Below are 15,550 nucleotides of genomic sequence, written 5' to 3' on the forward strand. Positions count from 1 at the left end.
TGATTAGTAGGAGTAGAGTAGAGTAGACATCTGTTAAATCACATTGTATAGAAGTCTAAGAGAAAACCACCCCACTGCTTCAGTGATTTTATGGCACCACTCACTAACTTTAAGTCTTTCTGAATACAAAATTATGTTAATTTTGTAAATCACGGGCCCCAGTACGGACAAGAAGCATGTTAAAGATCCATACTGCGCTGTTGACACTATCTCTACTTTTAAGATTAGGCTTAAAACTTTCATTTTTGCTAAAGCATATAGTTAGGGCTGGACCAGGTGACCCTGAATCCTCCCTTAGTTATGCTGCAATAGACGTAGGCTGCCGGGGGATTCCCATGATGCATTGAGTTTTTCCTTTCCAGTCACCTTTCTCACTCACTGTGTGCTAATAGACTTCTCTGCATTGAATCATATCTGTTATTAACCTCTGTCTCTCTTCCACAGCATGTCTTTATCCTCTCTTCCTTCTCTCACCCCAACCGGTCGCAGCAGATGGCCGCCCCTCCCTGAGCCTGGTTCTGCCGGAGGTTTCTTCCTGTTAAAAGGGAGTTTTTCCTTCCCACTGTCGCCAAAGTGCTTGCTCATAGGGGGTCATATGATTGTTGGGTTTTTCTCTGTATCTATGAAGCGCCTTGAGGTGACTTTTGTTGTGATTTGGCGCTATATAAATAAAATTGAATTGAATTGAAATTAAATTGGTATCAAAAGGATCACATCAAGGGTTCAGAAAAAGGGCTTTGCACACACTGTATGGCTATGTCCACCTTTCATTCACAGTCTATGGAAATTACTAAAGTTGGCTTGTTCTGTATTGGAAAGCAGCTCCATAAAGATGGAGCTGTGGTGGATGACTTCCCTATTTCAGTAGCCGGCAGGATCGGAGGAAGGAGGCCGGCGATTGAAGCAGCTGACAGCAGCAGAGTTCGAGGTGACAGAGAGACACCATAAAGTGCACAATAAATAAAAGTTTTGAGAGCAGCCATATCTGAGTCGTTCTGGGTCCTTTCACATAGCTCTATCGGGATCACCTTGTTGGTGGAAAAATATAAATGTATGCTTGTGTTTTCTTTGGTATTTTTAATAGGAACAAATAATGTATTTTTGCAACAGGCTGCAAATAATAAAGTCCCTACAGATACAATTCAATACAGGTTATTTGCTACTGTGTAGACACAACACTGGCTCATGAGGTAGGCCCATTTTTATTGTTGAGTGATTCATAGGTTGATGTTAAGTTGCAAAAAGAAAGAAAAAACATTCTTCTGAAATTGATCAGGCATGGGGACTGAAAATGAGTGAAAAACAGTCAATTTTGAAAGAAAAACCCTTCAAAAAGCCTGGAGATCTATTGCTTGGCTCATTGAAAGGAAAATATTTAAAAACGAGGGGTGGATCAAGACTTTAGACTCTGCTGTACTTTTAATAACAGTTACACGAGATAGGACATAAGGAACGATGCATACATTATAATTTCCATTTAAAAAACGGAGACTTAATTTTTACTGCTTTACCTAAAATGCCTAGACATATTTAAATCTCCAAATTTTCCCAGTCATGCTCATTACAAGCCTACAAAATCCAGCATAAGACATTCTGGGGGCCCTCCCCTAACGGCGAAGCTCGGATATCTCACCGTTTAGCCAGCTAAATGCATCATACTGGGGAAGGCAAAGAAGACTAAGAATAGTTGACCTTTTCTCCATCACATCCACTAGGGCTGAATAACACACGCCTTCACACTCTTCTCAAATATGGCATTAGTCAGATTACCACCATCATCCTATCTATCATTTCTCCATATGATCCCTTCTTCCTTTGGCAGAGAATGAATAAAGAGCGAGAGAGTGAAGGTCAGATAGCAGCAGCTCCATCTCTCTTCTCTTTCCTCTATCTCTTATCACTGCCCCCCTCTTTATCACCTTCCACTTTTCATTCCCGCTCTATCACGTTTGCATTTGTTCTCCTCCTCAGCCCCGTTCCCCCTCATCTTCTACATCCTCCTATTTCCCTGAGTTTTTTTTTTTTTTTTTGCTCCGTCATCTTCACACTCTCCGCTCTCTTTTCCAATTTCATTCTCTTGGCTTACATGCTTGGTTTGCCACACGCACGTGCACATACGTGCAGCATGTAAACGCAGTCATGCACATGAACTCACACACCTGTGCTATCTCCCTTCTGTGCCTCAGGTGATCACATCACAAACACACCCACACAAGCATCACATCAATCCTGCTTTCGAGCTCTCGCAGTAAAATGCACAGAGACATAAAAATACATAGAGGCTACACTATTGAAGGAGACCAGTTGAATTTGATATGCTTCTCTGCACCAGATGGGTCTGAGGAATGGTTCCAGCTGATAAATAATGCATCATCTACCTGTATTAAATTGAATCGATGCCTCCTTGTCATAATGAATGTTTTAATGGGTTTGAGTGACAGATCTGGGGCATAGATGATTGGTAAGTCCTCAATAGTCTGTCTGTTTTTTTTATTTTTTTCATTTTATTTCTCCTTGTTGTACCCAAAGTTCATTTTAATCTCTTTGCCCGATTTATTATCCCTTTCTGTCCTTTCTCATTTTGTCTTTTCTTCTTTTCCTGTGTTACTTCTCTTCTCATCTCATCTAATTTCTTCAGTAATTAAAGATTTGCTCATTAAAGTCAAAATCAGGTGCAACTTCTGAGAAACCTAACGTCTTTCTTTCACTGTGACATCTTTAAACTGGCTGACCTCTGTTTGTCTTTCTCATTTTATAAATATTTAACTCTTGCCCCATGCGTGGCCCCCCTGCCTTGGCTCTTTGCCTCTGGGCTCCCAGCCGTCCAGGGGACTGACGAGCAGCCAGAAAATACTTTCCCCAACACTGGAGTCATAACACTACAAGCTCTGCCAGCCCGAAGGCAGGACAAGCCACTCAGTGTCTGTGTATTTAGCTGAGACACTTGTCAAATATCACCCTACAGTGAGTACAGCAAGGCATTTAACAAGCTGAAATGTTATTATGACAAGGGAAAGTACATTCCCCCGAGTACTGACAACTCATAATAGAGAATGGAGATCAGAGCATGACAGGTAAGTCAGAGTTGTTGGAACGCATGACCAAACAGACAATGTTATATAAAAATCTTCCTGAACGTACCTTTTTCTTTTTGATTTTATTGCCATGACAAACAAGACTAGTCCGAGACGGCACACCTTCAACTGAATTAAGTCCACGGATCCAGATAATTCTCTGATATCTTCTTCAGAGCAGCAAGGTGATCGCTCTGTTTTGTGTTTTTTCAGTTTGATACGTGGTTGCAAAGATTTGGATATTCTCGCACCTTGCCCTGTCTTGCAGCTGTAAAAAAGTTTCCGTATCCACATCTAAATAATTTCTATGTTAAGCCAGACTCCACTTTTAGTGAAACTGACAGATAAACAGAAAAAAATCCCATTTCCTCTTTGCTGGAGGTAATACTTCATGCAAACTGTGGCGTGTGAACATCAGCATCGTTAGACAGCACATGTCCCAAAAGCAGCAAATCAACACCCGACACACTGTGAAGTGCGGCAAAGTGAACGAGTTATTATTATTGCTGAGAAGTTTGCCTGTAATGTAAGAAGTTATGTCCATGACTGACAAATGTCTCCGCACTACAGCGTTTTATGTGCACGACACAACAAGTAACAAACTGAGGTTATTTTTCTCTCCATGAATATCATGTTTCTCCCTAAAACTGCATTTATTATTTTTTTCTCTTGGGTGCAGCTTACACATGCCAGAAGTGGCTTTGTTAGCTGAATGTGGCTAACATATTAGTGAACAACTGGCTGTTTTTACATTGGAGTTGCACGCTTGTCCACCTGATTACTGATAGTCTGACATTTACTGTTTTTCCTTTCAGCTCTGATTTATTCATTTGCTCTATAAATATCAGGTTCTCTACAACTCACCGCTGCAAAATGAACTGAAACTGATCTCCAGGCGTTACCCCACACAGCCATCTCTAGGGCTTCGAGAGAATGGCCTGAAAATGAGAAAATATCCAGCGAGAGGAGAACGAACAGACTGCTGTTTATAGCATGAGAACAATATCTTAAATAACCACCTGCAACAACTGAGGAATGCACTTCAGACCTCGAAGCAGCAGAAGACCACACTGGGTGGCGTGCCTATCATCTAAGAACAGAAAACTGAGGCTACGATTGACATCACGACTCGCCGAAATTGGGCAATAGAAAATTAGAAAATGCCTGGTTTGATAACTCAATTTCTCCTGCAGACAGTAGGGTCAGAGTTTAGTCTAAACATGAACACATGCATTAGTTTTAAAGTGTTTCAACAGTTCAGGCTGCTGGTGGTGTAATAGTGCTGGGGAAATCTTCTTGGCGCACTTTCCCCCCCTTAGTACCAACTCAGCATCCTTTCATTGCCACAGCCTACCTGAGTATTGCTGCTGACTAGTCATTGCTCTCCATCTCTTTATTGCCACAGTGTGCCTATGTTCTGATGGCTGATTCCTGCAGAAAAATGCACCATGTCACAAAGTTCAAATCATTTCAAAATGGTTTGTTGAACACGGCAATGCACTATATTCAAATGACCTCCACAGTTTCCAGATGTCAATCCAACAGAGCACTTTTGGGATGTGGTGGAACGGGAGATTGACAGCGTTAATGTGCAACTATCATGACAAATCTGCAGTAACTGTGTGACACTGTCATATCAAAATGGACCAAAATCTCCCAGGAATGTTTCCAGCACCTTGTTGAATCTATCCCATGAAGAAGTACGGCATATTTGCAAACGTAAGGTGGTCCAGCACAGTAATAGCAAGGTGTACCTAATAAAGTGATCAGTGAATGTAAAACAGAATAGCTGAAAGATGCTAAAATGCTTCACAGAGCTGCGGAAACTGCTGAGTTAAGTGATAAGTCTATGTCATTGTGGCAGGGGGCAGTTACAAAACAACTGCAGGAAAGAAGACCAAGAACACCACCAGGGCATTTTTTCAGCTCAGTAAACATTAATCTAATAATCCCAAATTATATCAACAATTAGTAACCAAAGCCCACAGACTTGTTACAGGCAAGGCAAAGGTGTGACAGATGAATTTCAATACTTTATTTGTACAAGTTGATAGCTCAAAAATAAGCACCCCAACAAAAGAAAAGTTAAAAACCACACAAAAACCCACACAATTTGTTAAAATATTACTTTATTATAATATTTATAAAAGAAGCCAACTACAGTCACAAAGCTAAAAAACATATTAAAGTACCACTCCAGGCAAAAATAACTAATTAATACAACTAGCTGGGGGCCACTTGGGGAGACAATCTACACTGAGAAAGGCTCACTCAGGGTTGCAACCAGCTACTCACTAAATGTGTCTCACTGCGACTGATTTGTCAAATAAACTATTGAAATTAATCTGTCACACTTCTGCCTTGCCGCTAATGAGTCTCTGTGCTTTAACTACCAATTTGCAAAATAATTAAGGTTTATTAAATTAGTATTTCCCTGGGTGCAAATCTGCAGGTGATGCTGTTGGTCTTCTTCTCTTGTAACTGAAACCCCCACCGCCAAACCCCACGCCTAGCGCCATTACGACAGAACTCCTTCAATTTAGAGTCTAAATATTATACATCATTAACTAAAAGTATCTTTACTTCTTTTCTCTTGGTTAATTTTAGACCCTTTTTAATAACATTAACTGTTTCACAATCACATTAAGCTTCCCTTTCTGAAAATATCATTTTATCTAACATTATTTTTTCGAAGTCTTTCTTGACCAGGAAGAATTTTACAACATCGACCATAAAACCCAACTGCTTGCGCCCCTAGCTCAGACTCGTTCTCTGTGACAGAGACTTTCCTGACGGTTTGTCTTTTTGCTTTTTTCGTGACTTTACTAAAGAAACACATCCACTCTGTCTTTGTGTCTCTTCGTTCAATCACTCTGTCGCTCTCTCTCTCTTGTTGTCTCTCTTTTTTTTATGGCTACCAGAGTCAAGTCATGTCAGCCTTTGTCAGTCACACATAACCAGCACAAACAAAAAGACAAACTGGGTGACTTTCTTAAAAATGACGGGCATGTAAATACCTAACAACGACAAAATACACAATATCTGTAACAGAAACACAAAAATCCAGGAATCCAGGTATTGTAACCTTAAACATCATCAGCAGCAAAACTGAAAACAATCCTGAATTAGTTATTGTGTCTGTCTGAAGATGAACTCTCACAAGCATACACACTTGCATGCACCTGATTCATATTCACACTGAGAGGTAGCGACAGCTGGAGTCTCTGTGCTTTAGACTCACAGCCCTGCAGTGTGATCAGGAGGCATTCACGACCACAGAAACACAACTACATGCTCTAACGCACACACGTGCTCGCTTGACCCCGTTCACTTCGTTAAACTGGTTACGTGTTTGTTTATGAATGCCACGTTCATACTTGATTTGTCAGCCTGAGCGATGGAGGGTGTGTGATATGTGTTTCTCAATGAACAAAGTCTGAACTCCACTGATCACGTCTCTAACTTTTATAGAGCGGTGTGATGATGAATGAGTGTCATTTCATAATTATTAACCGTTACAGGTGTGAGTGTTTTTAAGGCAGAGTGGCTCAGCTGTGGGTGTTGGATTGTGTCACTTCAGTTCAGAAGCTCTTGGGTTAGAAAATGTGTTCTGATTTTCTTAGTAACTGCATGTCTGAAGGTGGATAACAACTTTGGGTACTCGTTGTCTTTATGTGGCCTTCCTCTAAAGCTCTGTGTCCCTTAATACTTAAATTTCCCGTGTGTCCTGGCCTGAGGGTCCCCCTTAACCTCTAGCTTCCACACTAAGTGGGGTGAGTCACTCTCTGTCTCACAGACAAACACACACACTTCACACATGTACGTGTTGTCCTTAGTAAGAGCACAGGAAGCCAATTTTTTAGAGCATCAACATTAACCATCTGGACTGAGGGGCCCAACAGATACAACAATATGAGCTCCAGTACACCCAAGTGGGCACTTTGTTTGCATGTGTGTTCATTAAAGTCTCTGTGTGTGTGTGTGTGTGTGTGTGTGTGTGTGTGTGTGTGTGTGTGTGTGTGCAAGCAGGAGAGGCTGGTAAAAAAAGGTACAAAAGGACATCCTCTTAGCATTGTCTCTGCCTTCAGGACTCAGATAAACAAAGCGGTGACATTGATGGGATGAACACCATCAATCCATTGTCCCGAGCGATAACCCAATTCACCTGCTTACATTTAAGCTCAATTAACCTTTATGAGCAAAGATCACCTGAGCTTGTCCTCTCTGAGAAGGTCACAAGTCCACAAATTCTTCGTGGGTCATTCTTCCTCTGTGTTTAAGGGATTTTACAGCCGAGGTGCTGATGCCTTCCAGGTAAGAACAACACGAGGCTACTTATTTGTTGGGGTAAACTCAAGGTATTATTGAGACGTGAAGGGCAGTTTGGAGGGACTGTGTTGCAGAGATCAGCAGGGGAACAAAATCTTCAGATTGCTCTGACCCTGAGGTCAAACTCTTAGCTCTGGAGCCTCTCTCTCTCTATGTGAGTATGTGCTTTTCAGAAAGAGAAAGAGCATCTGACTGTGCATCTGTGCACACCTGGGGGAGGTTGGAAATATGTGTGTATACATATCAGAATAAAAGGAGAGCAACAGTGCAATAAGTGGCCCCTTATCAGGAGCTAAGCCATCCACAAATGATGAAACCTTTAGCGCAAGGTCTTAAAAGTAAGAATAGTTTCTTTTCCAGGAAGGAGCAGCCAAACACACAGTGATCACCTCACAAAAGACTGCTGCCAACTGAAAAATAAACATGCATATATGGACCAATTTATGTGTCGTGCTATGTTCCATATAAAAGTAAAAAATACATTATCATTTTTTAAGTGTTTAAAACCATCATAAATGCCCGTTTGTGTATACATACAACCTCACCTTGGAACTTGTATCCCTCTATCTGCAGCCAAAGGCAGAGGTCCTCTGTGTCACAGTCGCATCTCCATGGGTTGCCGCTGAGCCCCAGAGACCTCAGAGCAGGCAGGGCGATCAGGCTGCTAATGTTGAGGGTCGTCAGGTTGTTCCGGCTCACATCGAGCACCTGCAGAGCCATGTTCTCTGCAAAGGCATCCGGGTGGATCTCCCCCAGACTCGGGTTATCCGTCAGCCGGAGCATCACCAGAGACGCTAGGGGCCCGAAAGTCCGGTCCTCGATCTGCAGCAGGTTGTTGAATGACAAGTCCAGATAAGCGAGTTTCCTCAAGTTCCCGAAAGTGGACTCGGAGATTTCTGTCAGTGAGTTGTTGCTACAATCCAGATAGACCAGATCGGAAAGGTAGTTGAGCTGCAGCGCCGGTAGGTCCCCGATGCGGTTGTTCGAGATTATGAGCTGCCGGGTGGCCAGGGGGAGGTCATTGGGAAACTGGGTAAGATCCTGGCCAGCGCACTGGACCACCAGCTGGTCGTCGCACACGCATCTGTCAGGGCAACCGGCAGTGAGAGCCGGTGAAGGGGCCACCCCCATCACGAAGATAAAGAGGAAGAGGAGTCGGAGGGACTGGGCACTGGGCTCGGGCAAGAGACGCATGACGAGGCCGCCCAGAGCGTCATGAACTCGGGCTGAGCTGGACCAGGACTCTCCGGCGCTCTCCGGGCATCCTGCATGGGTGTGAGTAGCTGGGAGAGAGCCGGTGAGTGTCTGGCTGTCGCTGCCTGAAATCCCGGCTGCTGTTTATATCCAGGCTCTTTCTCTCTTTCTCAGAAAGGCTATCGGTCAGTCACTCACACGCACGCTGGCGCACCACGCACGTCGCCACCAGACATCATTTCAGAAGGTGACCGCTTCTCAGGCTCAGTGGGTGAGACTTGTGCAGCTTCTTGGACTTTGTCCCACCTGAGGAGACCAAAGAACCATTGGATGTTGTCGATCGCCCCTTCCGAGTCTCATCTTTGTGAATTAGTCGACTCCACCGGAGAGCATTCTTTATTTAGTTTCCAAACAAATATCATGACTTACGAAAAAAAAAAAAAAATTAAAACAAATCCCTGAATCCTGAACGCAGAGTCCGCGAAATGTTCTCCGTGGAGACGCACTCGGCTCACATGTGTCCTTGACTGTGTTTGTCTGCGTGATGTGCGCCACCGTCCAGCAGGCAAGTCGTGTTTTTCCCTCAGGAGTGCAACTGAAAGTGCGTCCTTCCACTGCGCTCACTCAGCCCTGTGTGACCGTGGCTCACTGCCGCGCTGTACTGATGCTGTCTCGCTCTGTGCGCCCTCCCTTTCTGACTCTCCATCCGCGCGTATACTGCAGCTCTGCACACACAAAAGTCCAGTTTGTGGTGTGTGTGTGGTGTGTGTGTGTGTTGGCTATGGGCAATTTGTAGTGGTGACGTCAGCAGGTGTTGCCCTCTTTAGAAAACCAGACGTCCAGAGAGCAAACCGTCCGACCATCCGGTGAAACTCAAAGAAGAAAAACGGTTTGTGCCCCCCCTCCTCGTGCCGTTGTGTGTTTGTGTGCGCGCGCATAAAATACTACTAATAATAATAATGAAAACAACTCAATCATAATCTTGTCTGAAAGCAGCAGCCTCTTAGCCATGCACAAATTTAACAGGCCTTATCTCATGTGGTCCACTGGCTAATTTCTCCCTTGTCTTTTCCCCCCAGCGGCTTGTTGACAACATAATGCATTCAAATTGGATTGTGCGCGCGCGTAGTTATTAATTTTTTCCGGCATAGTCAGATTTTAATTTGGTCAGGCAGTCACACACTCCCTTATCCACATGCCACACGTTTTGTTGTCTTACAGTTGGAAGGAAGTTGACAGGATGTTGACTGTCACATCCCATTAGTGTCATTCAAAAGTTCACTTTCAAATGGGAGATGAGTGAAGCAAAGGTGTAATGCAAAGCTATGTGACAGGTGTCAGAGATGGAAATAGTTCAAAAGTCAGAGAAATTAGGTCAAAGGCTCCTTCATTAAGGGATCACATAGAGGTATGGACTTCATCAATCCAACTGTAGTTAAACTGGCTGCAGCTCAGCTACAAATCCCCTTTGCTTCTAGTAAAAAACAACAACCCTAAATTATATTTTAGTTTGTAAGCTATCCAAATTCAAATGAAGCAATAATGCCCTGTAATCTTTCTTACGGAAGACTGTTTCACCCCAAAAACACTATCGCTATCCAACATATGTCAGGTCAAAGGTTAAGGGTTTAGGGCAGGACTTCCTCATTTGAGCTAGTAGCATAGTTAAACCACAGCAGGAGCTTAAACATGCATATAAGAAATAGCTGGTTGTGTTTTGTCAAAGGTGACTGCTGTCAGGAGTCTAAAATGTAGCGTAAATTTTTTGTTTCTTCTGAAAACATAAAGTGAGGAGCATAAAATGCCACTTTCAACAATCTTAAACGGAATTAACCCAACCCATGAAACCAGAGATCAAGAAAGTCAGAGTTCTTTGATTTACAAACACCCTGGTGGCAATTTTATTGCAATCAATGAATGGTTTAAAAAAACAAAACAACAACAACACTGGAAGCTTTAACACATTAGAATGTCAGGGGTAAATATTAATTTTCAGAAGCCAGTTAGATCAGCATAAACACCAACACCTTTAAAACTTTAAATTAGTAAATTTAATCCTTTTTATTTAAAAATAATGGGGGGAAAATTACAAGCACAGTAACTATTTCTTTATTTGTGGTCTCTCATTGTTTTCCATCTGCGTTCAGAGATACTGTCTGATAAATCTGTTATTCATCCTAAAAAGTTTATTCTCCAAGAAACCCAATTTCAAGTTATTCTAGTAGTGTAATTTTTATTTATTTTTTATCAAATATAGGAAAACAAGAATAAGATTGTTACTTTAATTAAAACTGTATTTAAGACAAGTGACCTTTATTTCACTGCTGTGGGGAAAAAAAGGCTTGAAATCTAAAATCTAGCCTAAAAAGCAAATTTACAAATGCCCAACTGGTTTCCAACCTGGAGTCAGGACTACTACGAGTAGGTTGTGTCAGGGGTCGTGTGCGGAGGCGAGGAAGAGATGACCCACACGCAGGACTCTGGGTGCAGAATGAGGTTTATTGGAAACGGAGACAAAAGATGACAGGATGGCTGGCTGAACTTAATGGACTGGTAGACTAACTGGCTGACTGAACTGAACACGCGACAGGAACAACATCAATGACACGACAGAGAATGAGTGGAAACAGAGGACTTAAATACACAGACTGATGAGGATGATAATGAGAGACCGGTGAGTACACAGCTGAACATAATCTGGCTAATAACACAAGAGACAAGCTGACACAGGAAAAGCAGGAAGTGAGAACATTGATGTGGCAACATAACCTAAATGTGACAAAACTGAAAACACTGGGTCACCGACCCAGGAACCCTGACAGGTTGAAGGCGAATAAATGATCAAAGGTTGGTTGGATAATTGCACAGCCCCTTAAGATGATATTTTTCTAAGAAAGGAAAGTCAGTCGAGTAACATGTGACCAGAGGAGACAAGCAAGCGGTGCTTCATAATAAGAGTTCACACAGATAACAAGCTGTAAAATATTACAGCTCTGACACCTACATCTTTTCATTTCAGAGCTGTTGTGGTCCAGCATGGTTATCTATCCCCAGTCTGATGTATGATTATTGAAGTAAAGCTCCACGGCCTGGAGCGGCCTGGAGAAAAATGAGCCTATTTGATCAGTGTCGGTTTCTCTCGGCCCGTCTGCTCCATCTGTCGTGGGTTTCTGTCTAAATGGCCCAGCTGGATCGTGTTCGCGGCTAACTGCCTTGGTAAAGCCTGGTGATCAGAATCATTGATGTGACTTTCCTCCCTGACTGCTCAAAATGGTGTCAGCTTCCAAAGGGGCTTGTGTACATCCATGTGCTCGCATGCGTGCGTGAGCTGAGCGAACATCATGTGTCCAGGCTACGCGGCATTCGATGTCTTGTCTCGTACGGCCATTTGAGAGCGGCATGCAGTCTGTGTCATGCTCGTCTGCATGGATGTGACAGCGCACCTGTGTGGAGTGTGCGAGCGTATCTTTATTTTTTAATAAGGGTGTGTTCAGTGTCAGCTGTCAAGTGCCAGACAGACCGTCTGATCCCCAACCTGAGGAGAGGACTACCTCTACCATTAGAGGTGTCACTCACCTTTCCCTTCAGATCCGCTACTTCACATCTTTTTGTTTTTCTTTGGAGAAATTGCTGGACTAAATAATGACAAGACAAATTGTTTTTCTTTTTTGTAACAGCTGAAAATGCTCACTTTTCCCGAGCATACAGCTATAACTCCACTCCTTTCTCTTTTTGTGGCTCAGTATGGTTGTAACTCTTCTCCCATTTTGCACAATCTCTCAGGCTATAAGGCCAAGGCTCTTTATTTTCAGGTTGTGTCAAAGTCCATCACTTTAATGTAACTGAGCCAAGAGTACAGTCATCTATCAGTCACACAGACTGCCTCCATACTGGATGCTATGGATAGAAAAGATTAAGTATAAAGAGACCGAACATGTGGACATTACATTTTATTTACAGCCTGTAATGGCTCAGCTTGGCCATAAAGAGGACTAATCTGAAAAAGGTCAAAATCATATTTTCATGTGCAGTGCTGTCCAGGGAGCATTTGAGTACTTAACATAATCCTGTGTTACATTAACATATTTGAGTGATTTGCAGTTCAAAGGGTTCCTTATTTATATTTAACGCTGCTTTGGTGCAGCTCCTGCTTTAAAACAGCTTTTACTGCCTGTCTCTCACAAAAAGGTTTGAGAGTGCTCACAGCCACACATGTGTAGCAGGTCTGGTCATACTATGAGTATTGGCTCTCTTTGACATCATAAAGAGTCAAGAATAAAAAAAACCCCCAAAACTAAATGAACCTGTGTGCATGGAGCACTCAGAAGGCTGACTGGGTTACTTAAACATATGCTGACCTTATAATTTGACATGTGAAAAATGAGCATGTACCACTGTAAACAGGATATCTTTGTCCATTATTGTGAACACATAAAAACAGCTCACTGCTCATAACTATGGTCAAGGTTCTCCAACATGTAGGCTCATCTGGCTCAGGAGGTAGAGGAGGTTGGTGGGTCACTCCTCTGCTTCTCCAGTCTCCATGTCAAAATATCCTAGATCATAGTGTAGGTGTGTGTGTGAATGTCAGACAAGGTGTGTATAGAAAGGTTCCTGTTGTGCATGTTTGGATGAATGAGGTACAATCCTCAGTAAAATGTGCTTTGAGTTCTCAGGGTAAGCACGTGCTCTAAGAAGCAGACTGGGTGATGTTAGCTGTATGTTTACTTATTTTCCAAGGTATACTTGAGTAGCACTGTGGATACTTAGATGCACACCCTGATCAGGATTCAAACACCTGGTTCATTCCAAAAACAGTAATATTTTCACTACATTATCCAGATGCATCATTAGTACCAGAATCAGGGGCTGAAGGATCAGCTGGAGCAGATGTTCTAGTCTATAATGGTCCCAGTGGTAATGGAAGGGTTAGGCACCTAAACTGGAAGCATGTCTCCAGCTACACACACACACACACACACACACACACACACACACACACACACACATATATATATATATATATATATATATATATATATATATATATATATATATATATATGCAGTGTTGGGAAGGTTACTTTTAAAATGTATTCCTTTACAGATTACAGAATACATGCCCCAAAATGTATTCTGTAACGTATTCCGTTACGTTACTCAATGAGAGTAACGTATTCTGAATACTTTGGATTACTTAATATATTATCATGCTGTTTACAACAACATGAATGTACTATTGCTGTGATTTATTACTGTTACTGAAGGTCCGCGGCTCCGAACCGTAGTAAAGGGACCTCTGGCTAATATGGTGGGTTCTGTGTCGGGCTCGTAGCCGAAAAATAGCTTTACTTTGTTGTCTGGGTCAACGTTGCTAGCGAGAGACAGAGAGAGGCGTTGAAAGGCTGCTCCAGCGGACCTTATTGTTTTTGGAGGAAAACACGAACACGGTGTACAGTCGAGTCTTAATAGCTTACTTACAACTGGGCGCGTCAGGCACTCTTCTTGGTTATTATTATATTTACATGCTTCCAGCTCCCGTTTTTGCTCGATGACAGCTCGTACTTTTCCTTTTTCTCCCTCCCTCGCTCACAGACACATAACGTGTATGGCAGTCCATTCTCCCTGCAGCACAGACTACACTGCCTATGATGCTACATTCTTTAGAGCTATACCGGTAGCATTCTGCCTATTAGCTTAGCACAACACAACAAAAAGGCCTCTCTCACCCAGGAAACACGCAGAGAGAGAACGTCACCATGTAACCATGGCAACCGTAACGCTGCCGCCTGGAACAACAGAACATAGCTGTCAAACAAAACCCAAACAGTCCTGACCCGCCACAATATGAAACAGGGAAGTACCGCCGTGTAATCCATTTATTTCAACAAAGTAACTGTATTCTAAATACCACCTTTTTAAACGGTAACTGTAACGGAATACAGTTACTCATATTTTGTATTTTAAATACGTAACGGCGGTACATGTATTCCGTTACTCCCCAACACTGTATGTATGTGTGTGTGTAGATATATATATAAAAATTCAGTGAAAAGACTAAAACCAGCAATGTCAAGATTACTGCTTTTTAAACTTCATCTGTGGAACTCAATTCCAAGTCACATAAATCCTACAAAGGATATAAATAAATATATCCCTCATAAATAAATCACATATGCAATAATTTTTTTTTAAGCAAAAATTAATATGTGAATGTGCAGCTTTCAGTTTTCAGCTGTGGGATACTAAACAATGGTGCTCTCCTAAGTGCATAAGGCATCAGGATGAAGTATGTGGGATTGAGTAAAAATAGATTAGTGTCCATGTTCATTTTAATAAATGCACATGGAGCCAGTGCAGCAGCCCAGCTCACAGATACAGATGGAAATATCTCAGCAAGTGGGATTACATGAAATTTTAAACAGACATTTGTGAACCCCTCATTTACCATGTTTCTCCTCTTTCTCATCATTGTGTGACTTTTTTTTGGTTTTGGGGGGTTTTGGTAAAAATATAGACATTTACCAGATGTTTCCCCTTTTTTTTACACTTCTGATTTGTAGTTGATGAATGAGTTACATTTTGATAGGATTCTGTTGGCAAGCAAACGCAGCTTTATCAGTCTGTAGTATCATCAGAGCATATTTATTCACTCCACCCTGCTTCGATGCTCAGTGTGCTCACGTAACATCCTTCTGTGCCCCCTCACAAATCACCTCACACACAAATCAGGATCACCTGAAAACACATCTGCTCTCATTTTCTTTACCTAATCACTCTTCTTTCCATTGCACACATCCCCCCCCCCCACCACCACCACACACACAGACTTATGATACTGAGATACTTATTACTTATTATAAATACTTATTATAAACAAAGAGGGTATTGTTGCACAATTCTTGTTTCTTCCATAGTTATGTCAGTAAATTAAGACCTTGTTTCTTTATAGGT

General features: G+C 42.2%; 1 protein-coding gene across 1 annotated transcript in view; it reads right to left on the minus strand.

Annotated features, from left to right (window-relative positions):
* Window positions 1–9,503, minus strand: part of lrrc52 (leucine rich repeat containing 52) — a 31,103-nt gene extending 21,600 nt beyond the window's left edge. The window contains exon 1 of the mRNA XM_085152609.1: window positions 7,949–9,503. Within this exon, the coding sequence (XP_085008735.1) occupies window positions 7,949–8,597 (649 nt within the window). The 5' untranslated portion in view covers window positions 8,598–9,503. The remainder of the gene's footprint in view (window positions 1–7,948) is intronic.
* Between the last annotated feature and the right edge of the window lie 6,047 nt (window positions 9,504–15,550).

This window comes from Neolamprologus multifasciatus, chromosome 23, assembly GCF_963576455.1.
Source record: "Neolamprologus multifasciatus chromosome 23, fNeoMul1.2, whole genome shotgun sequence".
In the NCBI taxonomy this organism is placed as follows: Eukaryota; Metazoa; Chordata; class Actinopteri; order Cichliformes; family Cichlidae; genus Neolamprologus; species Neolamprologus multifasciatus.